Here is a 24,939-nt window from a genome sequence, read left to right as displayed (position 1 = left end):
AGATGTCGGTACGTGTTTTAGAGGTATAATGGTTATGGTGCTGATTTTATCAAAATCAAATTTTATAATATTCTTATTATTATTATAATTTACAAGTACAAGTATATTACATTGGATTTATTAATATAGACGTTGTACATTATAATGATTTATGATCAATCGATAATGATAGGATCAGGGAAAAAAATATTTATGAGATGTAATATTTTTGGTATGCCTCGTTATTCTGCTGTGTCATTCGTGTGGAAAACGTTATTTTTTTTAAAATGATTTTCGGCTATGTAATCATTGTTTTTTCTCACCTATAATATTATGTCCCGTCTTTCCGGTTTATAAAAAAAGGTCTGATTTTTCGGATTGAAATTTTCAAAAAATCTCCAGGGTTTCAAAAATACGATTAAAAAAATAATAATAATACAGAATGTCTTAGAATATTTTCCTTAACCGGAAAAAAAAATTAAAAAATATGATGCAAGTGGCCTATTATATGAATGAATTATAATCGGAATTTTAATATGGAGACATAAACTTCTTATTAGAGAGCCATTGAATGCACCTATACAGGGTGTCCGGGGGTAAAGTGCGCTAACTTCTACATGATGGTAGAACTAATAAAATAAATGTCTTTTTTTTAAATTCCAATGTTTATTTTCCCATACAAACAATTCTTTTTTTTTACCTAAAAACTACCTTAAAATGTTGAAATTTAAATTTAAAATGCTATTTATCTTTTTTGCTTGTACGTACCATCATAATATCTATACTATAATATACAATCTCCCCCGGAAGTTAGCGCACTTTACCCCCAAACATCCTGTATTTGCTTGTACCATCATAATATCTATACTATCATGTAGAATCTCCCCCGGAAGTTAGGGCACAGAAGGTTACAGAAGAATATTATTGTTGCCATTTTACTACAAAACTACTGCCCAGTGTTTTTTTGTAGACATTTTTGTTTTATTTTTAGTGCATTTGTTACTAAAATTTTGTCTATTTTTGCTACCGGCCTCGACACAACCGTGTCATTAACTTTTAATTTGTGGTTTAAATTTTTTTTTTATTATATTTAGTTTACTTATATGTAGTTTTTAAATGATGTAATTGAAAAACTGCACATCTTAACACAGGAATGCCCTTGTGAGATGTCCAGATTATGTTAAAAACTATTTTTTTAATAAATAAATAAATTCAGAAGATGTCAGTTTCACACCTTTACAAGAGATGCGAAACATCTCTTGTTAAAGTGTGAAACTAAGTTAGCTTTGTAATTTATTGAAGATTCCAAATGGTAAAACATGGTTTTGCGGGAGTCTTGCACTAGAAGATACCTCAAATAATGACCTGGAGGGAATTACGACTGAAGCGTACTTTCGTACATCGATGACTGGGGCACAGATGTCGTTGTAAGTTGTTAGGTGAAGACTGCGTAATGTGTGCGCTAGGCCATTGTTATATCATGTCAGCATTTCCAAGAGTTTATGGCATATCCGGCTCGAAGGACCACAAACAATGTAACGTGTTCTATTACACGTAAATCAAATCCATAATAAAATAAGACAGTAAAGAGCTCATTCAATTGGTTTTGAATGAATCACGGGAAAAGTGGAATGAAGGAAACAGCCTACCTGGAATTCCCATGAATCCAGGCAATAGGGCTCTCGATGCACTTGCACTGTTCGGGTGAAATTTCCTCCACAACGAGATAAATGAGATGTGATTTTGATATTTAGCACAAAGCATGTGAATAATACAACGAGGATACTACGATTGCACCTTCTTGCTATACGACACGAATTCGACTGTTGACTTGCGACAATTTACAATGCAACATAAAATCTTCTTATTTCCAAGTGTGGGTAAGGCTGTTTTTAAGGAAGGAAATGGATAGTAAGTATGACAGTAGGTATATGATGGGAAAAATGATAGATATTATCCAAAACTGTTTCAATACTAAACACTGTCTCTCTTACACTTGTCTGACATCATATATCGCCAACGATGATGAAAGACAGTTCTGAACTTGGAATTGAAGCAAAGAACTTTTGGATCACAAAGCACCCACATTTCTTGTGTTCTTCTTTATTCTGGGATACATACCTAACTTAACCTAACCTAACCTAACATATTATAGACTGAGCGTAGCCAAGTCTGGTTTAACTCGATAATTTGGCTTTTCATCTGTCTGTAAAATTGTTTGTTAAGTTCCGGTTCCAGTTCAAGACGGTGGCCGTGTTGAATACTACCCCTTTGTCCTGCCAGAGTTCACATGATCGTGGTACCTACGAGTATGAACTGTCAAATCGGAATAATCAATAGTCTGGTAATTCATTATTTGAAATAAAAAAAAACTTTTTTAAATTTTTATTTTTTATTTTGATCAATATTGATAAAAAATATCTAAAAAAATGTCCTTAAAAGTAGGTTCTGTGTTTGTGGTTAACAGATGTAATAATTACAAACAACAAAAATACTACAAGTTGTTTTTCAGGATACCAAAAAAACTGAATTGTGTTAATAATTGGCAGAACTCGTGCCACTAGGAGACGCTAGTGTAGCATACTGCCATCAGAATGTATGGGAAATTGCAGAAGGTGGAGGTATTATTAATATTATAGGGTATTTGCCTATTCTCTTGTACAGGGTATGACAAAACGTTCCCGAAACACCCTGTAAACAATAAAAATAAATCCCTTTTGTATCTTGATTATAAATTTGTTTTTGGTTGCAGGAAACTGGTAATGGGTACACATTCATATGCGAAGGAACCTCCAAACCTCCCCAGCTATTGTGGCAAATTATCAACTCTCACAAATCCAATGCGGCGTAAGAATATTACTATTTTAATTGATAGACTTAAGGAACTAACTAACTTTAAAAGAAAGAAGAGAAATGGGTCACTTGATTGAGACTCTCAACATTTTATCTGGACATTATAGTTCACCACCAACACAAATGTACCTTTTGCATTCAATCCTAGGAAACACTTCCTTCCAAACAGAGTAGTAGAAGCATGGAAATAACTTCCACAACATTTCATCCATTCTACTAACAGAGTAGTGGAAGCTGGAACTAACTTCCACAACATGTCATCCATTCTACAAACATAGAGTAGTGGAAGCATGGAACTAACTTCCACAACATGTCATCCATTCTACTAACATAGAATAGTGGAAGCTGGAACTAACTTCCACAACATGTCATCCATTGTACAAACATAGAGTAGTGGAAGCATGGAACTAACTTCCACAACATGTCATCCATTCTACTAACATAGAGTAGTGGAACCATGGAACTAACTTCCACAACATGTCATCCATTCTACTAACATAGAGTAGTGGAAGCATGGAACTAACTTCCACAACATGTCATACATTCTACCAATACAAACCTATTTAAAGCTCTATTGGATTCTTATTTAGAGAGAATAAAGGATTAACTTATTTTTAATTTAAAACAACCCAATTACTGTTAAATTATTGTGAAATCAGATGTGAGCGCATCAGCAAATGAGCAAATGCAAATGAATGCTGCCTGCTCGTTAAATAATTAACATACAAAGTAAAGTAGATTATTCACAGTTCTCAGAGGTATTCCAGTAGGTTTTTGTATGTTGCATTAGGATTTCCTAATCTTCAGGGTTGATTTTCACAAAATAAAAACACAACGTTTGTTGACAGTAAGTCAAGTGTTAGTGTTACTTCATAATTTTAATGATTTCCTCATCTTTATGTTTAGTTAGCTCTATTTTGATTTCGTTTTTAAACATTTTATCTTTACGGTGTACTTTAATTTGAAAACGCATTATGTAGTTTTGTAGCATGAAAAGTATTACTATATATATGAAGTTTTCATAAACTTTAGAAGTCAACGAATTAACTCGTTGAAGCGTTTCATACAAATTCATTTGTAACACTGTCATCAAATAGAGAATCAGTGCCATTTTGTTTTTTGAAAGTATACTTGTAATTTTTTCATCAATAATTAATTTTAAAAAAATGTGTACCACTTGAAAATTTCTGACTTATTACAACATATTGACAAATAACCACGAATACTGACGAATGTGCCAAGTGCCGATCGTGCAAACGGTCAGTTTCAATTAAGTAATGGCTGGCTTGTATTACCTGTCGTCATCTGTGATTGATATTTTAAAACCTATCTTTGCTGTGAAACTGTGAACAAAATGTAATTATAGCGGGTTCAGAGGTTTCGATTTTAGTTGATCAACTCGACACTTGAAAGCATATTGACAAGTGTGAACCTTCTTCCAACAAAGTTGCTCAAGATTTTAGTTAGTAATCCTGTTGCTCAATAAAAGTTGGCCAACTAAAATTGAAATATCTTAACCCGGTATGGGACACTTCTAATGTTGCAAATGTATTTGAATCTGTTTCAGTACACTTCCCTGGACCAGACCGTTGCTGGTGGCCCTCCACGCTGTGGCCCTGGCCGCAGTCCCGGCAGAAGGGTCCTGCTCCCTGGTGCTGTCTCCAAGCAGTAACGAGGAGGCCCCCGTGCGTACTGACCAGGAGTTAGAGCTCCTCCCCGCAGCACCCAACAAACTAAACTTTAGGACCGGTCTGATCAAGAGGTTCATTATGTTTTGATAATGAGACAGCATCGCTTGGTCGATGGGAGACTGTCTAAATAATTGGCATGAACGCTCGTGGCTTAAACCCACTGTACTCTATTTTATCTTTAGTTATTTAATTTATAAATAAAACAGTGCATAGATAAAATGAGTGATGAGTGAACAGTGTGTGCGTTTTTATTTTTATTTATTTTTTATTACAATATACAGGAATTAGATACTTCATGTTGGGTACCTATGATATGTTTCCTTGCAATGTCTGTGGTATGTTTATTCCTTAATTACCAGGTGACGTATGTAGTATGTAGGTGTGTGTGTAATATATGTGTGAGTGTTTGTGTGTGTGTGTCTGTATGTATGGCGCATTGAACAGTTTAAATTATTGACATGATGCCGCTTTTGAATTTAGGCAGTGAATCCGAAAAAATGTCAAGTTTAGACAAATATTATTTAGAGTATATAATTACAAGTTTTAAGGATAAGGACAATTACATGCTTAAGTAGAGAACTAGAATCAAATACAGTCCATTTGTGGATCAATTTTCCAGTATTAAACACTTTTTCCTCTTTCAGACGCGAGAACGATGGCGCTGTACTCTCCCGGATGAATGTAACGTGTCTTTTGGAACTGGGTGATAACCAGGCAAGAGCGGCCGCCAAATACGTTGGGTTGGATAAACCTGGCGCCGCAGAGTATAAGGTATACTTACCTACTGTATTATTATTTTTCTTCCTTACTTAAGTAAAGTCTCTTTCTTTAACCTTTCAGGCCTCTGGCATATTGACATACATTTCTTAAAGATGCTGTCAGAAAGTCAGAGAATTTGTGTGTATTTCGACTTCTAAATAAAATCCGCCTTCAATTTTATTATAAGAGAATTTAAATATTAAAATTATGAAATCAAACATTGCAACAGTTTTAAAGATCGCTTACTTATGTTTAATCGTCTAAACACTCATCTAAAATTACTGATAACGAAAAAAAAATACATAATTTATTAGACAAATATATTATGTATAAACATTACTGCCACCTCACTTTTTTGTCGTTTCATAAAAAAATGATTAATTAAAAAAAAACCAAAGTTTCATAAATTTTTCTCAAATTGCGGTCGGAACCTTTGGTTTCATAGACGAGTACATTTTAATTATTCTCTGGTTATCTTCTATATTTTAATGTAAAGTTTGATATTTTTTCTTTCTAACCGAAATTCCTTGTAATGCACAACATTATACGAAATACCAACGATAAATTACCTAGAAATAATTATTGATCAAAACCTAAATTGGAACTCCCAACTTGAAAATATAAGCAACAAATTTAAAAAAAAACTAACCTGTTTTTTCAAAACATTAAGAAACATTTTAGATAAAGAACAACTAATTAAAATTTATTACGCCTCAGGCCAATCTTATACCCGAGCGTTAGTGTTATTCAGATATAGTGAAAACGAAAAAATGACTAATCCGCGGATTAGTGCTTAGTCAGAACATAATCAGAGATAGTGAAATTCCCCCTAAGTTTTAAATTCCCCAAATGTAATGTCTCTGCAACAATTATATTCAAAAGCAGAATAACTTTGCACACACAAACTCGAGTCGATTCACAACATACATTTCATATATTGTAGGTACATACACCTTATATTGTAGGTAATAGGCATTAAAATCGTTTGACAAACAGAGTCTAGAAACGTTCGATTTCAAGCACAAACCTGGCTTTTATTCAATTTGTAAACAATTTTATAAGAAAGCAAAAAATTTAATCAACTGTCACAGATAATAACCGACTTCAAAAGAAGTATTAAGATGTGAATTATAGACACGCGAAGGAAGAATATGTATAGATAAAATGTCGCAACATAGCAAAGATAAAGTATAATTAACATTCTAAAAAAACTTTATAATTCTCACAAATAACCATATACAATTTGATCTTGGAACATGGTACCCAAGAAAGGTAACATTCTTTCACGTTTGTTCAAAAGAATAGGTGAATTTCGAATTTTTTCGAAAAGTATTTATTTTTTCATCAATATCTATTTTCTCCCCTTCAAAGTAATCCCCCTCAGACATAATGAACTTATGCCAGCGCTTCTTCCAATCCTCGAAGCACTTCCGGAATGCGCTTTTCGGTATGGCCATCAGCTCGTTCTTCGATTCTGACTTTATCTCATCAATTGTGGCAAAACGCTTTCCTTTCATTTGGTCTCTTCAGTTTCGGGAATAGGAAGCCAAATCTGGTGAATACGGTGGTAGAGGCATGATTACGATGTTGTTTTTGGCCAAATGATCACGAACAAGCATTGATGTGTGAGCTGGTGCATTATCTTGATGCAAAATACAAGATACAAAATTGACCTAACACCGGACATGATGTTAAAAATATATAAAACATATGTGCGACCTCTCCTGGAATATGCTTTCCAAATATGGAGTCCTTGCTTCGCAAAGGATATAAATCTGTTAGAGAGAGTACAGAGACAAAATACCAAGAGCTCTGAAAGATCTACGATACGAAGATAGACTCAAGGAACTAAGATTACCAACCTTACAAGAAAGAAGAGAAAGGGGTGACTTGATCGAGACTTTTATCTGGATATTACAGTTGCCCTAGCATCCAACAAATCTTCACTACTAATAAAAATATAAATCTCCGTGGACACTATTACCAAAACGCCTTTTGCATCTAATCCTAGAAAACACTTCCTTGCAAATAGAGTAGTGGATGCTTGGAACAAACTCCCACAACATGTCATCCATGCAACAAATATAAATCAATTCAAAGCTCTATTGGATTCACATTTGGAGAGAAGAAAGGACTTAGTTAAAACATAAAACAACTCAATTACTGGCAAACTTGTTGTGAATTCAGATATGAGCGCATCAGCAGAATGCTGCCTGCTCATTACATTATAATAATAATTAAATTCATGATTTGTTTTTCCACAATTCCGATTTTTTGAGCCGTATTGCTTCACGCAAACGTTGCATAACTTCCTTGTAGTATTCCTTATTAACCGTACGACCTGTTGGCAAGAACTCATGATGCACCAACAGTGAGCAAAACCTTCACATTTGATCGAACTTGGCAACATCCTCTGCAACTTCCCTAATAGTGATTCGACGATTGTCCAAAACCATTTTCTTCACTGTTTCGATGTCTATAAAGCGCTTGTACCACTTATAAACACTTTTCTTCACTGTTTCGATGTCTATAAAGCGCTTGTACCACTTATAAACACTTTTTTGAGACAAAGTAGACTCGTCGAATGCCACAGTCAACATTTTAAGTGCGTTGGAGCACTTTATTCCATTTTTAACGCAAAATTTAATACATATTCTTAGATCCATTTTTTTCAAAAGTAAAAAATCGAAGAACACATAAAAACGTGACTAACCTTTCCAGTTGGTAAAAACAAACCACTAATCCAAAATGGCTGATAATGCTAACATATGATAAACATATCGTCGCTCTGAAATCAAACCGGCATATCTGCAAAATGCTAGTTTTTCACCAGAGCGCTTTAAAGATTTCGCATATGATATTTTCCTTTTAACGTCCGTTTGGTTCACCTCAAAGCCACCTTATGAATGAATAAAATTTAGACGAATACTGCTTATTGAAGTAGTAGTTGCAAATAAATCGAAAATTGCTTAAATTAAGAGTAAAATGCAGATATGCCAGTATGGCTTTAAAATCAGTGTAATATTTGCATTTGTGTCAAAGTGGCTTCTTCTTTTGGAACCTGTTTTAGGTATAAAAAAAAGATAATGTTTTCAATGAAAAAATAATTTATTGCTTCACAATTTTTTTACAAACAATTAACATAAAACTGCTCTTTCCTTTGCTGGTAACTTCAATGTTTCCCAATCGTTTATGGAAATCTGAATAAATTGACGGTATTATCCCGGCGGTAACTAACTTTAGGATACCATTTTTCTTCTTCTCATCAATGGTCTCTTGGAATAAGCTTGCATCAGAACAGGATTCACGCTCCCATTGCCCCGTTTATTCATTTTCTTCGCCTCCTCCCAGGCATGTGATCCGTAGGATGTTTTGAAGTAAAAGTTGCCGTCGTCTTTAATTACTTTAAACATTCGAATGTCCAAAATGGGTAAAATTACCTGGGGGTCCTTCAGAGCTTTTATATCAAAAAGTCCACATGACTCAACTCATGAACCAGGTAAGGCTTGCCACTTTTCTTTGTCGTTTTCATGGCCATGGCGTATTGGGAAGGTAAGTATATAGGTCCGCTTCGGAGTGTTCTTTTAACTTATTTTTGAATGGTTGAGTGAGCCGAATCCACCTTGTTTTGGGTGTGGCCCTTTACTAAAAATTTGTGAGTGATAGATTTTATGTTGTTTACTGTTGTAACAGCATATTTGTACATTGCCATCATAAAGTTATTTTTTTGTTGTCCACAACAATTATCGTTGTAAAAGACAACGTCTATTGGACAGTCCGCTTTGTCATTTAAATGTTGCAGTCATTTCTGCACACCGCTCCCAATCTCAATAACGCTTCTTTTTCTCTGTGTTGGTTCAATCTTCCACGGGTTTTAGACTCGTATTCCTCACCGCAGTTTCGCATCTTTCAGTTTATTAAATTTGCCTATTTTAATTTATTTTTTTAACCGGGAGTAATTTTACCCGGGTCAGACATTTTGGCATATATGCCGGTTTGTTTTAGTTGAGGCTGCTATAAACGATTTCGTTTAGTGCAAACCGGATTATCTGCCAATAAGCCATACAATAAGTCATATCTGGGTAATAATAAAAATGTACTATTGTGAGATAATTCAGTTTTACTTACATGATGGACGCATTTCCCCCTTGAAAGTTTTGAAGCAACTGGCGTATTGTGGAATAGGTCTGTCTTCTGCTAAAAAAAGTGGCGATTCCCGCGTAAATGCATACCGGCCCAACGCCATCTGACAGATTTTTATTCAACTATACGACATGCCGGTTCGACATAATAATAGAAGGGAAAAAAAGAAATTTTTTGACACCAATAACTCAAAAGCTCCATTTTTGCACATATGCCGGTTTGATTTAACAGCGAAGATATGTATACCAACATAACAACAAAATAAAAGTTCGATATTCGAATGTACACAGCCCGCGAAAATTCAAAATTCACCTTTTCTTTTGAACAAACCTCGTATATAATAATATATATATAAATAAAATTAATACCATCATCAATTTTAAAAGTAAAAGTCAAGTAAGAAATAAGTCTTATATTTGAGAGTTTGTTACGATATGGGTGTATTTATTTTTGTTTTTGAAAGGAGGAAAATCTAATATATAAAATTTCAGCCTGCGAATGTTTGCACTCGCAGAATTCGAAAATTAGTCAACCAATATCAACGAAAATTTAAAAGTTTGTTCTTATTAGTGCCAATTCGGCTGAGTAAATCAGGGCTGTATATAATACCATTAAAAAAAAATTAAATAAAATTCATGTCCAAAAAAATATTCTATTTGAAAGTTTGTTAAAATATTGGTGCATTTTTTGTTTTTGTACTATTAGATACAAATATTTTATAAATAAATCTTTCAGCTTCACAAATCCTAGCTTCATTATTATTTGTATGTCTCCACTAGTTATAATAACTCGATTCACTAGGTCTACTTGAAGGACGATTCCAGTTAATAATAATATTTGGATGATTTGTATAGCGGCGTTTTTGTACAAAATCACCTCGAGGGAACTGTACAAATTTATAATATATTTCTACAAATGTACATCTAATAAAAGATAAGCAATTTTTCTTTACCTTAAAATTTATTACCTTTTTGCTGTCATCAGAGAGAATTGAAATCGCAGTCAGCGAAAAATATGTTAATTTTAAGGTTAGGGACAATTGATACATTCTGAGTTTTGGAAATGCAAAACCTACTTAAAAGTACTTAAGGGTAAACGTACCATATGTTGTAATCTACATGCTCATAGACGGCATTAATTTAATTACTATTATATGTTGCATACAAATACTATATTAAACCGAGGATTCAATCCAAAATCGTATTTGGGATTTTATAAAGACAAAACTATTTATTCAAATTCATATTGAGTATGTACGGGCTAATTTTCTTTTTTTATATTTATATATTTAATTTGTTTATTATTTTAATATAGATCATATGGGTTACATTAATACATACATATTTTTCCAAATATAATATTAAGGGGGTATTTCACTATGTCGGGCTAAATATCTGACTAGCTATCCGTTGGCTGGCTTTAAAGATCAGAATAACTTCGTTATTCAACGGCGACCGTTTCACCATTGTTTCGAGCTTCCGGATAGATAACACTCGAAATAGTCTGGCAACATCGCAAAATGTTTGCAGTTAGTCCATCTACTGCCACGGCTGTCATGCGTCACAGTCCGCACACCGCGAAGTGTGCATTTTTTTGGTTATGTTATGTTGATTATCAGGTCATTTTAGATAGATTCGTGTCGAATTAATACATTGTTTCTTATTTTGAACACAATCAAATAATTCAGGATGGATCATACAAGCATTCAAATTCATTCTACAAAATTCGACTCACTTCTCAGCTGTTAAACTCGGAATGTTTTGACGCCATCTTTGATTCGAGGAATAGCGCCTAACGTGAAGTTCGAGCACTGATTAGTCAAATCTAACTTTAACCCGAGCGTTAGCGTTATTCAGATATAGTGATAACGAAAAAATGACTAATCCGCGGATTAGTGCTTGGTCAGAACATAATCAGAGATAGTGAAATACCCCCTTAGGTTCATAATTGGTCATGTATAACTTATCAGAAAAGAGGAGCTCTTGTGCCTGATAAGGGAGCCACGATTCTTACTTAGATTCTTAAATGTAAACTATATATATATTTTTTTACTATATATTTTTTACTATAATAATTTTTTTACTATAAATATATATTTTTTTACTATAAATTTTTTTGGAAAAAAAGTTTGATTTTATTTATTTGTTCTTGTTGGTTCGTAATACAGCGCAATTCGGAAGGGGGATTATTGTAGTTTTTTATGGCTTGGTAAATATATAATGGTTTTGCATTTGAGTTGTTTTAAAGATTGGCGTAATAAATTGATTTCCATTTCTCGTCAGTTTGTAAAATTCTTGATATTCTGTGTTATTTTTTTCTTTTAAAGCATGACTTTGCAAAAAGTGGATTTTTTATAAAATTTATATATTAACGCCATCTACAAATGACTAGATTATAATGTACGTTACGTTTACTCTTAAGTAAATTGAAAATAAATATGTTATTAATATTTTTCACAAAATATCAAAAGAATAATGAGTAATAATTATTTTGATATTTAGCATAAAAGATTTAATCTTTTTATATTCCAGTTTCGCAAAAATACTGGAGCGGGTTTTGCAACTGCACGACTCAATTCTGTTGTCATCTAAGAGAACTGGAATCGCAGTTAATGTAAAAGTCTTTACTAATTTTAAAGTTAAGGACAATTCTTTATCTTTAACCTATACAGCGCTACGCACACGCTAGGAAATGTATGAATATCACAAAATGTGTCGTGCATACCTGTTAACCTTCCAGCGGGCGCGCTGTCGTAAAATTTACGACAGACGCGCCTTATCGCTTCCCCCACTCTTACCACGATATGCTAGAGTCAAATCAAATGTCAATCATTTACCGCAATATATGTGCTGAATTACGGGATCAAAGTGAATTACGGTCGGTCAGTTGAACCGATAACAGAAGAAGAAAATAGAAGCTTTCCAAAACGCGGTGTTTGTCGGTTATGTGCACTGGATAAGAAAAGATCCTCAGCATCAATGAAATTTTGCCGTTGCAAGTCCTTTACATGCAAGAACCATTCTTCAGATGAAGTGGTTTGTAACAATTGTAAGGATGAGAATTTTGATTCTGACTAAATGAATCGATAAAATATTTGTTTTGAAATATTAACATGTTTAGAGTGTTGCTTCGTTTTATTTTGAGAAAGTCAAATAATTTATTTTTTTAAGTGCTGCCTATTATCATTTTTCATAACCTTAAAGAAATTCCCTAACATTTTTATAAAGAAAACACCACTTACATGGAGAAAACTCGATGACGTAAAATTTACGACAAGCGCCCGCTCAAGGGAAATTTCTCAACGCGCCCGCTGGAAGGTTCTCCACTCAGGACGGCCCTGTGAAGGCGCAATTAGAGAAGTCCGCTTCGAGCGCCTATCCAGATGTTCACAACATCGGTATCGAATGTGGGCAGGATTATTAACCAAAGTGCTTGTGTCATTCCAGGTTTGCGTGGATTTGGAGGCAAAGCGCGGCCCGCTAGAGGTGGGAGCGGGGGTGGCTTACGGTGTAAGCGCGGTGCCTTGTCCCAGTGACAGCGAGATGAACCTTTCCCTGACCGAGCAGGAGACGGCCTTCCGCCTCAGCATTGCCGCCAAGAACGTAAGTTATCAATGCACGCAATTATCAAATGATCATTTAGAATTTTATGTAAGTGTCTTTAACTATTATTTATTATAAAATTCTACTGCCAGGTGCTTCCGCGTATCTCCAAAATAGCCGCCAGCGTGAACTCACTCCTGGAGCCGCTCCACACGCTAGCCGGCGGCGACAGCAGCGCGGGCCTAGAGGCCGGCACACTCATTAGCCGTGTGTTGGCGCGGGCGGGCCGCGGTAAGGCCAATGGCACCGCGTCGCTGCCGCGTGATCAGGGCAGCACGGACCGGCTGTTGCAGCTACTGGCTGCCGCGGGAGCCTGGCTGATGGGACCCACAAATGAGATGAGATTGCTGGCACAACTGGGAGTCATACGTAACTACTTTTTTTAATGTATCCAAAAAAATACAAATCTTATTTACATCTAGGCATTAATAATTTTTTTTTTAAAATAATGACATGATTTAATTTAATTAAATTCAATTATTTATCTATCAATTTAAATTAATTCTGTTGAATTTAATTTAATTTTGTTGAATTTAGTTTAATTCAATTTTATTTTATTGAATTACATTTAACCTCTCAGGCTAATGTTGGCTTCTAGAACAACTCATTTGATCTCTTAAAAATCGTTGTGTCTCTTTTAACAGGAAGCTACAAGCCAAAAATGTGTATATTCTTGGTATACCTTATATTGTAGGTAATAGGCATTAAAACCGCTTGACAAAAGGAGTCTAGAAACGTTCGATTTCAAGCACAAAACTGGTTTTTATTTATTTTGAAAATAATTTTATAAGAAAGCAAAAAAGTTAATCAAGTGAAACTGTCACAATTAATCTTAGCTATAATACTGTATTTTTTAAAGTTGTTTCCTTTACGCGTTCATACATTTCTATTGAAAAAATGTTTTTTTTAGTAGTTTACATTTATATTCTTTATTGAGTAATTCATTTGTTTATTTGTATTCTACTCAAGCGAAACGATAGAAAAACCTTCAATTTATCTAAAACATATTTTTTGGTATTCATAATGTACACCAATTCGTTATAAAGATTAATCAAAATGGTGATTTGGCATTAAGCTTCGCCTTAATATCACGGTAAGAAATGTGATCTAAACCGTGTTTGAAAGAGAAAAATTCACACTTTATATTCAAATCTCGAAGTTTACCACAGAAGGATTAAAATGTACACCCCCTTGAAACCAAAAGTAATGACCGCAAATTGAAAAAAATTAACATTTTAATTATTAACCTCACTAGGAATAAATAGCCACTGTCGAGTTTTGTTATCTGTAATTTTACTTACAAAAGCGTAAGGCGAGACTTTTTTAAAAATATTTTATGTTTGCATTCTAAATTTAAATATTGAAAAAGGTATATGTTTATTTCTAATAATAAATTTGAAACTGTATTTCATCGCCTTTCAAAAACAGTTTTTAGATTTCGGATACGGTCAGAATTATTCAATTTATTTGGATTTTATTGCAAAGCGGAAATCGGATAGACTGTACCAGAGGACTGAGGGGATAATTTCAATTAATTTATTTATTTACGATACAAATACCTTTAAATACAGATTGAAACATTCTTTACAAAAAACTATTACAAACAATTACACAGTGTAAACTAATATGAAATATTAAAATGAATGGTCGTTGATAAACAGATTAGATTTCAACACAAAAAAATGTGTCACTATGTCTTACACTCGTTCTCTAAATACTGTACTTTACGATTATAAGATAAAGGGCGAAACACTATCACGTGTAAATTCCGTAAAGGATCTCGGTGTCGTCTTTGATCCCGAACTGAAATTCTCTGACCACATATCGCAGCTCACTCAGTCTTGCTACAAACTTCTTGGGTTCGTCATTAGGACATGCAAGCAGTTCAATATCCATGATGGTATGTTAGCATTGTTCGATGGCATACTGAGAAGCAAGCTGGAGTATGCGAGCGATGTTTGGGCACCGTACCACCAGAAGTACATTGAAATGTTAGAGCAAATCCAGAAGAAATTCCTCAGGTATGTCTATATGCGGACGCATGAACCTATCCTAAGTTCGTGCACCATATCGACTTACTTTAGGAAACTTATTCTGTGAGTCTGGAAACTAGGCGGAAAGCAAGTCTAGCCATTACGTCTTTCAAAATTTGGAACAATTTTATCGATAGCCCATTCCTCTTGGGATGCTATGATTTATATGTACCAGACCACTATAGCTGAAGTCGATACCATGACCTATTCAGAGTACCAAAAGGCAAAACCGACGTACTGGCAAAGCATAGCATGACGAGGGGAGTGGTGCTGTTGAACGAACTAGCAAAGAATTTGGATCTAAGTGACTGTTCTCTAAATCAGTGCTCCGCAACCTTTTCTCACCTACGACACACCAAATTTCTTCCTAGAATTCCGCGGCACACCGAAAGCTAAAATATATAGGTATTAAATTGATACACAAATTTTACAATAATTTCTTGTTTTTTTTATTTTAAAAGTATACATACTTTCATATAACTATAAAATTTTTAATTAATACAAGCGTTGAAAAATATGCTCACATAAATATGTCGTTGAAAATGGAATGCTTTGACGGAAATGCAAGGATAATCTTTTTTAACGTAAATCCAGAAAACATCTTCAGAGAAGTGAAGTTTTAATGTCATGTCATTATTTAAATCTGTAAATTCCTCTCGAATTTGCAGAGGCAGTGCTTCTGTAGAATTTATTGCATTGGTTGTAAAAGGATTTCGAATCCAATCGTATTGTTCCGTATTAATGGAATAAAAATACTGACCAAATTTGTGCTGAAGCATACTTAAATGTTGTTGGACCAGATCCACAGTTAATTGTTTGTTTTCAATTGTACTATGGTTGGTCCTTTGGTACATTTCCAAACATCCTTTTTGCAACTCTTTCTGCCATAGTTCGTTATTAAGTTCATTCTCGAATATATCAGCCATGTATGCAAGTTTGGCTATCCAGTAATTATCATCGAGGTGCTTATATAGTTCGGGCATATTTTGATTTAAAAGAAACTCACGCATCTCGTGACGAAGCTCAAACAATCTAACCAAAACTTTGCCTCGGGATAGCCAACGAATTTCAGTATAAAACAATAAGGATTTATATTCGGCTCCCATTTCTGCACAGAGTATTCCAAAGATTTGCGAGTTTAGGGCTCTTAATTTAATTATGTTTACGATTTTAATGCATTCATTCATCGTGTTCAAAAGTTCCTCTGGTAAATTTTTGACCATCAATGCTTCGCGATGTATGCAGCAGTGTGTAAATTGTAACGTTGGATTTTTTTGTTTTACACAAGAGACAAAACCCTTTTTACTACCCGTCATTGCCGCCGCGCCATCTGTGCAAACAGCAATGCAATTGCTCCATTTAATATTATATATTTTGAAGAAATCATCGGTTACTTGAAAAATTTCTTCACCGGTAGTTCGTTTTGAACCTCCTTACAAAATAAATAATGTTCTTTAATAAAGTCACGTCAACGAAACATACAATAGCTATCAACTGTGCTTTATTTTTAATGTCGGTTGTTTCGACGATCTGAAGCGCAAATTTTTCAGCCAATAACAGTTTTCTAATCAGTGCTCCTAATATATTGTGAATACGTCTTTTAACAGTATCGGCAGACAATCAAAAATAGACAATATTATGAAAAATATTTTGTAATTGTGTATTAAATACGTAATGATATATTGTAAAATGTCAAATACATTGAATTTGACCGCGGCACACCTGTGTCCGGCTCACGGCACACCAGTGTGCCACGGCACACCGGTTGCGGAGCACTGCTCTAAATGACTTAAAAAAATTATTGAAGAGTCACTTAGCTAAATGCTGATATGATGTAAAATTAAACTGTATGTAAAATTGTACTGTAACTGGAATGAATGATCTGTTGTACAATATATGATAACAAAATTTTACAACTCAAATTTGCAATCAATTTAAACTATTTTCAAAAAATATGTTAAAAAATTTTTTTTTAAGTTTTTTCGATGCTATTAAAAATATCTGAAACATTTTAATTTAGTCTAATTTTATATCCAAGTAAATTTGGTTATTATTTATTTTGACAGCACCATTCTTTCTTGCATTATAATGTCACATAATAAGTTGGGCATCAAAATGTCACATAATTTGTTTAGTAGGTGACGATCACGATGATCTCGTTCAAAGGGGATTGTTGAGTAGTCAATTTACAAATAAGATAATTACTCTCAAACAACTTGCAATTTAATTAATTTAAAATACGTGAGTATAACTGACAAATTTGTAACTACAACATTTTACCGAGTCACATCCTTTCTCCGTCTATCGATTCAGGATGACTTCATCCTTTAAGCTCGCTCCCCCAGGAACTTCCCGCGGGGCGTCCGCTATTTCCTTTTAAAGAACTTTTCTGAATGGATCGGTTCGCTTGTGACGAGGTGATATGTAACCTTGCGCTCGGACATTCAAACGCCTTCGGCAAACTCTAGTCGTTGTGTGTCGATGGAATAATAACCCACACGTTACACAGCACCATTCTTTCTGACAGATTCTAATACAAAAGTAACAATTATCAGGAAGATCGCAATTACTAGGAAACTGATCTGTTGGCTTGAGTTTAGTATTCTTAACATCATATTGACATTTCCCTGATAAACAGCGATACTCTGTAACTGTTTCGGCTAGTAGTGCCTATCTTCAATAGTCCCGCCGTAACATAGTTTCGATTTACCGAGGAAAGTTGATACACAATTAGATTTTTGGCATTTGGACGATATTATTTATTCAGCTCTGTATCAGGTAACTGGTAATTTATTTATTTGTTGATGATGTCAACAGGAGAATGCCGCCTGACAAGAACCAGCCTAACAGACCTCCGCAACGAGGAGCAGAGAATCTCAGGGTCTGCCAACTGCACCCTGCTGCTGCTCGGAGATTGCACCAGGACGCCCCACTTCGCTCTGTTCATGCTGCCTTCCAAGGGGCTCAAGCTTAGACTATACACCGGGGGTAAGATATTCTCATTAATATCATCAGGAGAATGCTGCCTGTATCCTGCTGGCACGTATCATATAATATCATCAGGAGAATGCTGCCTGTATCCTGCTGGCACGTAGGTACTCGTTGCTTTGAAAAGGCATTAGCCCAGCTAAGTGATTAGATCCAAATAGCTCGTCTCCTTCACTTCGACACTCCCCCCAGCGTCACATGACTCCATCCTATTGACTTCTTCTTGGGTATGCTCTGAATGAACCATCAACGGCTCAGTAGGGGTGTGCAAATTGTTTCATATATGTTGTTCAACATACCTCATTTGAGGACCTTTCAAGAAATGTATGTATTAACAAAACTTATTTGCATTGCAGGTAATTATGCGGACATAGAGAGTATTGGAGAGGACTTGACAGTGGCGGTGAACGGGGAATCAATCGATTGGAAACCAGAATATCAGTATCCTGATGGAGAGCAATTCTATGATTTCAAGTGAGTTTAAGAAGTTATCGCTTCTTTTCTGTTATTTTTATTATGTATTTCTGTCTCATGTCTCAGATGTCCTGCTTGCTGTTCACGTATAACAACGGGGCACGTGAACAGAAAGCTGTTGTTGTCACTATATCCTCTGCATTTTCAACAGTTCCAGGATGTTCGGACAACAACACGTTGTATGTGGACAGCAAGCCGGATTCATTGTTTTTGTTGCTATTGATATTGTTTTTACTGTTTTTGTTGTTGTTGTTATTATATCCTCAGCATTTCCAACCGTACCACCCGTCCAGAATGAAAAAGTCGGACAACAACATGCTGTATGTGAACAGCAAGCTGAATTGTTCTATCTTTCTAACGTGCTATCCTTATTATACAGGATGACAGAGCCGGACAACAACATGCTGTATGTGAACAGCAAGCTGGATTGTTCTATCTTTCTAACCTACTATCCTTATTATCCAGGATGACAGAGTTGGACAACAACATGCTGTATGTGAACAGCAAGCTGGATTGTTCTGCTGTATGTGAACAGCAAGCTGGATTGTTCTGCTGTATGTGAACAGCAAGCTGAATTGTTCTATCTTTCTAACGTGCTATCCTTATTATACAGGATGACAGAGCCGGACAACAACATGCTGTATGTGAACAGCAAGCTGGATTGTTCTATCTTTCTAACCTACTATCCTTATTATCCAGGATGACAGAGTTGGACAACAACATGCTGTATGTGAACAGCAAGCTGGATTGTTCTGCTGTATGTGAACAGCAAGCTGGATTGTTCTATCTTTCTAACGTGCTATCTTTATTATCCAGGATGACAGAGTTGGACAACAACATGCTGTATGTGAACAGCAAGCTGGATTGTTCTATCTTTCTAACGTGCTATCCTTATTATCCAGGATGACAGAGTCGGACAACAACATGCTGTATGTGAACAGCAAGCTGGATTGTTCTATCTTTCTAACGTGCTATCCTTATTATCCAGGATGACAGAGTCGGACAACAACATGCTGTATGTGAACAGCAAGCTGGATTGTTCTATCTTTCTAACGTGCTATCCTTATTATCCAGGATGACAGAGTCGGACAACAACATGCTGTATGTGAACAGCAAGCTGGATTGTTCTATCTTTCTAACGTGCTATCTTTATTATCCAGGATGACAGAGTTGGACAACAACATGCTGTATGTGAACAGCAAGCTGGATTGTTCTATCTTTCTAACGTGCTATCCTTATTATCCAGGATGACAGAGTCGGACAACAACATGCTGTATGTGAACAGCAAGCTGGATTGTTCTATCTTTCTAACGTGCTATCCTTATTATCCAGGATGACAGAGTCGGACAACAACACGTTGTATGTGGACAGCAGGCTGGGCGCGCTGAGCCTGCGAGTGTGGCGCCAGCAAGCCGTGCTGCAGTTGCCTGCAACGCAGCTGGACAGGGGTTGTGGCCGCTGCATGGATCCTAGCCAGACCTTCAAGAAGTGCTAGAAGACACGAGATATAGGACCAGATTGCTATAGACTCGTCTATATTCCTTTTTTTGGTATCAAAAAGTACATGCGTACTGCCAATGTATATTAAAATTATTATTTCAATTCAACATTGTCAATTTATTAGTATTTTTAACTTTTACGTAGACGTCTAAGGAATATCAATTCATGGAAGTGTTGCCAGCTTATGTCGACTTCTAATTTATTGCATTATCAATATCAGTCTGGCTATCAACAGCGCGACCATGCTCGGGAAATCATCGGTAGTTACGCTTATCGTTCTGATATTGTAAACTTATCGATTTCAATGTACTAAACCCCCTAGACAGAGTATTAGTGCGATTTTAAGGACGGGTTGTTTCGGAGAATTTAAACAATTCATCAAATTTCAAAGTTTATTTTCAAGTTCTGTTTTTATTTCAGTTCTGTCAAGCAACTAGCCTGTAATGATATAGTAACAGAACTTGAATAGGACTTTCACAGAACCCGGAAAAGAACGTTGAAATTTGATGAATTGTTCAAATTCTCCGAAACAACCCGTCCTAAATGATTGACATTGAAGCTATATCTAGCTAGAGTGAAGGGAAATTGCCTGGCAGCCATCTTGTATAACAAACTTTTGAAATGATTTATATTTAAAGTGATATAAAATTAGCTATTTTAATTTTATTTTTACTTAGTTAATGCATATCTAAAGGATTATGGTTTTTTAGGGGTATTTAATGAGACAGGGAATGGGACATGTCGTGATAAAATTAAGTTGGTAATTGCTTTATTTGTACATCTTTCCCCTCACCCCGTAGCTTCAAATTGTTCTGAATAGCTCTGTCTAGAGCCTTTTAAGTGAAGTACACACGTATATTCACACTCGAGCAGATCGACACAATTGGATATGGATATACCACCAAAACGCTCAATCAAATGGTAAATTTCTGTTTCACATCGAGAAAGAATTACATCCCCTGAACCTTTTTCACATTGAGTAGATCGCTCGAAATCAAACAAAAAAGCATTGAGCGAGAAGGCATACACATTGAGACATGTTCAAACGAGCGTGAAACCATGGAGCATGAACGAGCGTTGGTACAAACATTGGGTTCATGCTTTTACTTTGGTGTTTGATCCATCTCGTTGCTTTCATTTTAAGCAAATTGAACAATTGTAACGTGCTAATTTATTCTTTTGAAATTAAATGTTCCAGTTAAATAAATATATTTTTTTAAATGCGATTAGACAAGAGGTATAGAGTTTCATAGGAATATATTTTGTAACTATTTTAGTTGTAAATAAAGTAAAATGTTTATTTATAAACATAGGTACCAAAGACTTTTATTTTAAACCTTATTTTTTTTTTATAAACCTTTTTATTATCATTTAGCTTTTTTCACACAAGAGGTCTTGAGAAAAACAATTTTCCTCAGGGCTTAAGATATTTGGGGATGCTGGGTAGAGGTTTTTTAACAGTGTGTGTGTAACAAGAATTGTGCCCGCGCACATCACGAAGCACTGCAGTTGCAGTGTCAACCTTATTCATTCATTTTGCCTTTGGATATTACTTCTACTGGGTTTGTTAAACACAAAAATCAAAATGTCACTTTATCATGTTTGGTATTGTCTTCATGTTGGCTTTAACAAAAATGTATTTTTATTTATTGAATATTCTTGCCGAGGAAGATCTGGGATATATGTGGGTATGATTCCAGAGGTCCGTGTGTCCAGGAGTGATGGAATCTATCCTCCCACAGCCGTGCAAGGCATTGGGTCGTAAGAGTTTGGCTGGAGGAGTCAAAGAGTCTCCCTTGCCGGTGAGCAGATGCATCTGCCACCGAGACTTACCTACCTCACCACATGAAACCGCCGCTAAGCTAACCTCTGCTAACTCTCAAACATTGTGAAACACTGTAATTGTAAGTATTTTATATATATAATTGATAAATTAGGTACCGTTTCTTACTTTTGGATAGGTTTTTGAGCGATCAAATGTATAGAACCTAAAAATGTGGGATTAGACATTTAGGTGGATCATAGACATATGAATATTAGTAGACCTGCCCTAAGTGATTAAAAGCGTATTATTCCCCACTCCCCATACCGGTTCCATTGGAGCCGGCTGGGCTCGCGTATAGCTTCCCGTGAATCTTGAGAATGTGACGTCATCATTCTTGTTCGAACTAGCGTCGAGCTATGGTCGAGGGATTTTACGAAATAACACGGCAAAATGGTTGCTTGTGGTATGAAAACTTGTAAAAATAGATGTGAAAAAGAGAATAAACCCAATTGTCGTATTACATTCCATAAGTAAGCATTATTTTACTTTATTTTAAGCTTATTCACACCGTATTATATGGATCAGTTTTAGAAACATATACTATCACATCACAATGTAGCGATTCTCAAGTGTGCTCATCGTTGTTTATTGGGGTAAGTAAATTATGAAACATTTGTAAAAGTGTCTTAACTAAATACTCTGAAACTAACTACGACTCTGAAAATAGAAGAAATTTACTTTGCAGAATTTGGACTTCGCAAATTAGTTCATAACGTGGCGAGTAATTTGCGCTCCCATGTAAAAATGTCTATTCATTCAAAAGCAGATTTTACTTTTAAGAACTAAATGGTGATATTATAATGCGAGATACCTATATCCTGTCAGATTGATTTATTGACGAATCACAGTCAGCTTTACCCCCTTCGTTCTTCAACAGTTGATTTTACCCCTCACCTTTAATTTCTAGTCTATATATTCTTATGTCTGTGAGGTGGATTCATTATCTTTAAACCACAGTAAGCAGTTTCATATGTTTCCATATAAGTATTTTGAGGAATGGTATGATTAAATAACATGGTACATGTATATTTATATATATATATATATATGTCACCAATTGCTAGAATAAGGTGTCGATTCTCTCGAAATTCTAAATCCAATGACTTTTTTTAATAAAATCACATTATGATATTCTGGTCCTTCTTAAGACGGCCTATCAGCCCTCAAAAGGATAACCTTGAGTTTTGAGACACCCTGTATAGACACTCTTCTGAAACCATTCTTATGTTCCGAGTGCTGTAACTTTCTCAAGAAGTATTTCTTGATCTAGAATATAGAGAATTGCAATTATAGAGCTGAAACCATTTCCATGTTCTGAATGAAGTTTTAAATAAAAATCGGATATGTTTTTCCGGGATACTATTTAGGTTACAAACCAACTCTTTAGAACTTTGTGATCATTCAAAAATATAGCTGCCATGGGAAATAATTAAGGAAAAATTAGTTGTGGGATAATATTTGTTTAATATTGGAACGCTTTTATGATTATCGGTGTCTTGTTCCGTTTCATGTTTCCTTTAGGTTTATTAACTTCTTCTTCAATGAAGTTTTATCATTAAAAATCTAATTTGATAATTCAAATGTTCAGAGATGTCCGAAGAGAAACCATTCACATGTTCCCAATGTAACAAAGAAATCATTCACATTTTTGTTTTGTACCGTACAACAATCCCAACCGTCTGGAACCAGTGAATCAATTGGGGTATGTTAAGAGGAAGGAGATTGGGAAGAGGTAGGTGGGAAGGTGCCTGGCTATTCAGATGTCACCAAACACGACCAAAGCCATTTCAAAGAACGTTTCGGTAGCCTTTCCCGAGGGTATATTTCATCACAAGGAGTTCTTAAAAACATTTTCATCATATAGATACATCATTTAACACCATAAAAATTCCAAAAAATGCAGTACATTAAATATTTTTTAGATGGCTTACTGATTATTTAAAAAATAACACAAACATCGATATAACTTTAAAAGGGTTGAATTGGACTACGACATTCCGGGTCATTTTGATTGCAATGGCCTTCCCTCTCACCCCACTTCGTTTGAGCATGGGACACCTTGAATAAAGCTGCCTTTAGATACGTTTGTTTTTTTCCCGTAAGTCGCCCACGTAAGTGACTTGTGGCAAAATTACCAATGTAAACAACATTTAAATTCTCTTACCGTAATTTATAGCAAGTTTTTGGCAGGTCTAACCGCGTCTGCGCGAACTTACAGCCTTCTCACAGCTTATGAAATCAGTTTGATTAGTTGATACGCTTACCGTAAGAAATCGTACCAAAACGCGTCAATGTGAGATATCAAAAATTAAAAGACAGATTTTCGTAGGATTTTTTATAAAATAAAACTACTTACTATAAAATCTGATTAATCGAGAGCCTTACCCCTTGACCATGGAGGCCTTCAAAAACCACTGTTGATTCCCATATTGTCACAAGTACCAAAAAGACTTTGTGACAATAGAAATTTCGAATACCGTACATAAACCCCAATTCTTCAATAATCTCAAAGCCTGTGTAAATATGGTATCCCCAACTGGAGAAAGTGACGCAGACGGAGTAATCTGGAAGCCTGTGGATCTATGGCATCCCCAACTGCAGTAAGTGACGCAGACGGAATAATCTCGAAGCCTGTGGAACTATGGTATCCCCAACTGGAGAAAGTGACGCAGACGGAATAATCTCGAAGCCTGTGGAACTATGGCATCCCCAACTGGAGAAAGTGACGCAGACGGAATAATCTCGAAGCCTGTGGAACTATGGTATCCCCAACTGCAGTAAGTGACGCAGACGGAATAATCTCGAAGCCTGTGGAACTATGGTATCCCCAGCTGGAGAAAGTGATGCAGACGGAATAATCTCGAAGCCTGTGGATCTATGGTATCCCCAATTGCAGTAAGTGACGCAGACGGAATAATCTCGAAGCCTGTGGATCTATGGTATCCCCAACTGGAGAAAGTCACGCAGACAGAATAATCTCGAAGCCTGTAGAACTATGGTATCCCCAACTGCAGTAAGTGACGCAGACGGAATATTTTACGTGGTTTCCCCAATTGGTTTATCTAGGTGGTGTGGGTGAAGGAAGTGGAATA

General features: G+C 35.5%; 1 protein-coding gene across 1 annotated transcript in view; it reads left to right on the top strand.

Moving 5' to 3' along the window:
- The window catches only part of LOC149414205 (uncharacterized), a 75,165-nt gene extending 53,884 nt beyond the window's left edge, over positions 1-21,281 (top strand). Inside the window, exons 19-26 of the mRNA XM_089643871.1 lie at positions 2,732-2,826; positions 4,400-4,594; positions 5,168-5,294; positions 12,872-13,027; positions 13,120-13,396; positions 17,878-18,048; positions 18,405-18,522; positions 19,855-21,281. Coding sequence (XP_089499997.1) covers positions 2,732-2,826; positions 4,400-4,594; positions 5,168-5,294; positions 12,872-13,027; positions 13,120-13,396; positions 17,878-18,048; positions 18,405-18,522; positions 19,855-20,017 — 1,302 coding nt within the window. The 3' untranslated portion in view covers positions 20,018-21,281. The remainder of the gene's footprint in view (positions 1-2,731; positions 2,827-4,399; positions 4,595-5,167; positions 5,295-12,871; positions 13,028-13,119; positions 13,397-17,877; positions 18,049-18,404; positions 18,523-19,854) is intronic.
- The last annotated feature ends 3,658 nt before the right edge of the window (positions 21,282-24,939 follow it).

This window comes from Hesperophylax consimilis, chromosome 20, assembly GCF_061612785.1.
Source record: "Hesperophylax consimilis isolate HC1 chromosome 20, BYU_Hcon_1.0, whole genome shotgun sequence".
Classification (NCBI taxonomy): Eukaryota; Metazoa; Arthropoda; class Insecta; order Trichoptera; family Limnephilidae; genus Hesperophylax; species Hesperophylax consimilis.
This window is presented reverse-complemented; position numbering and strand designations above follow the sequence as displayed.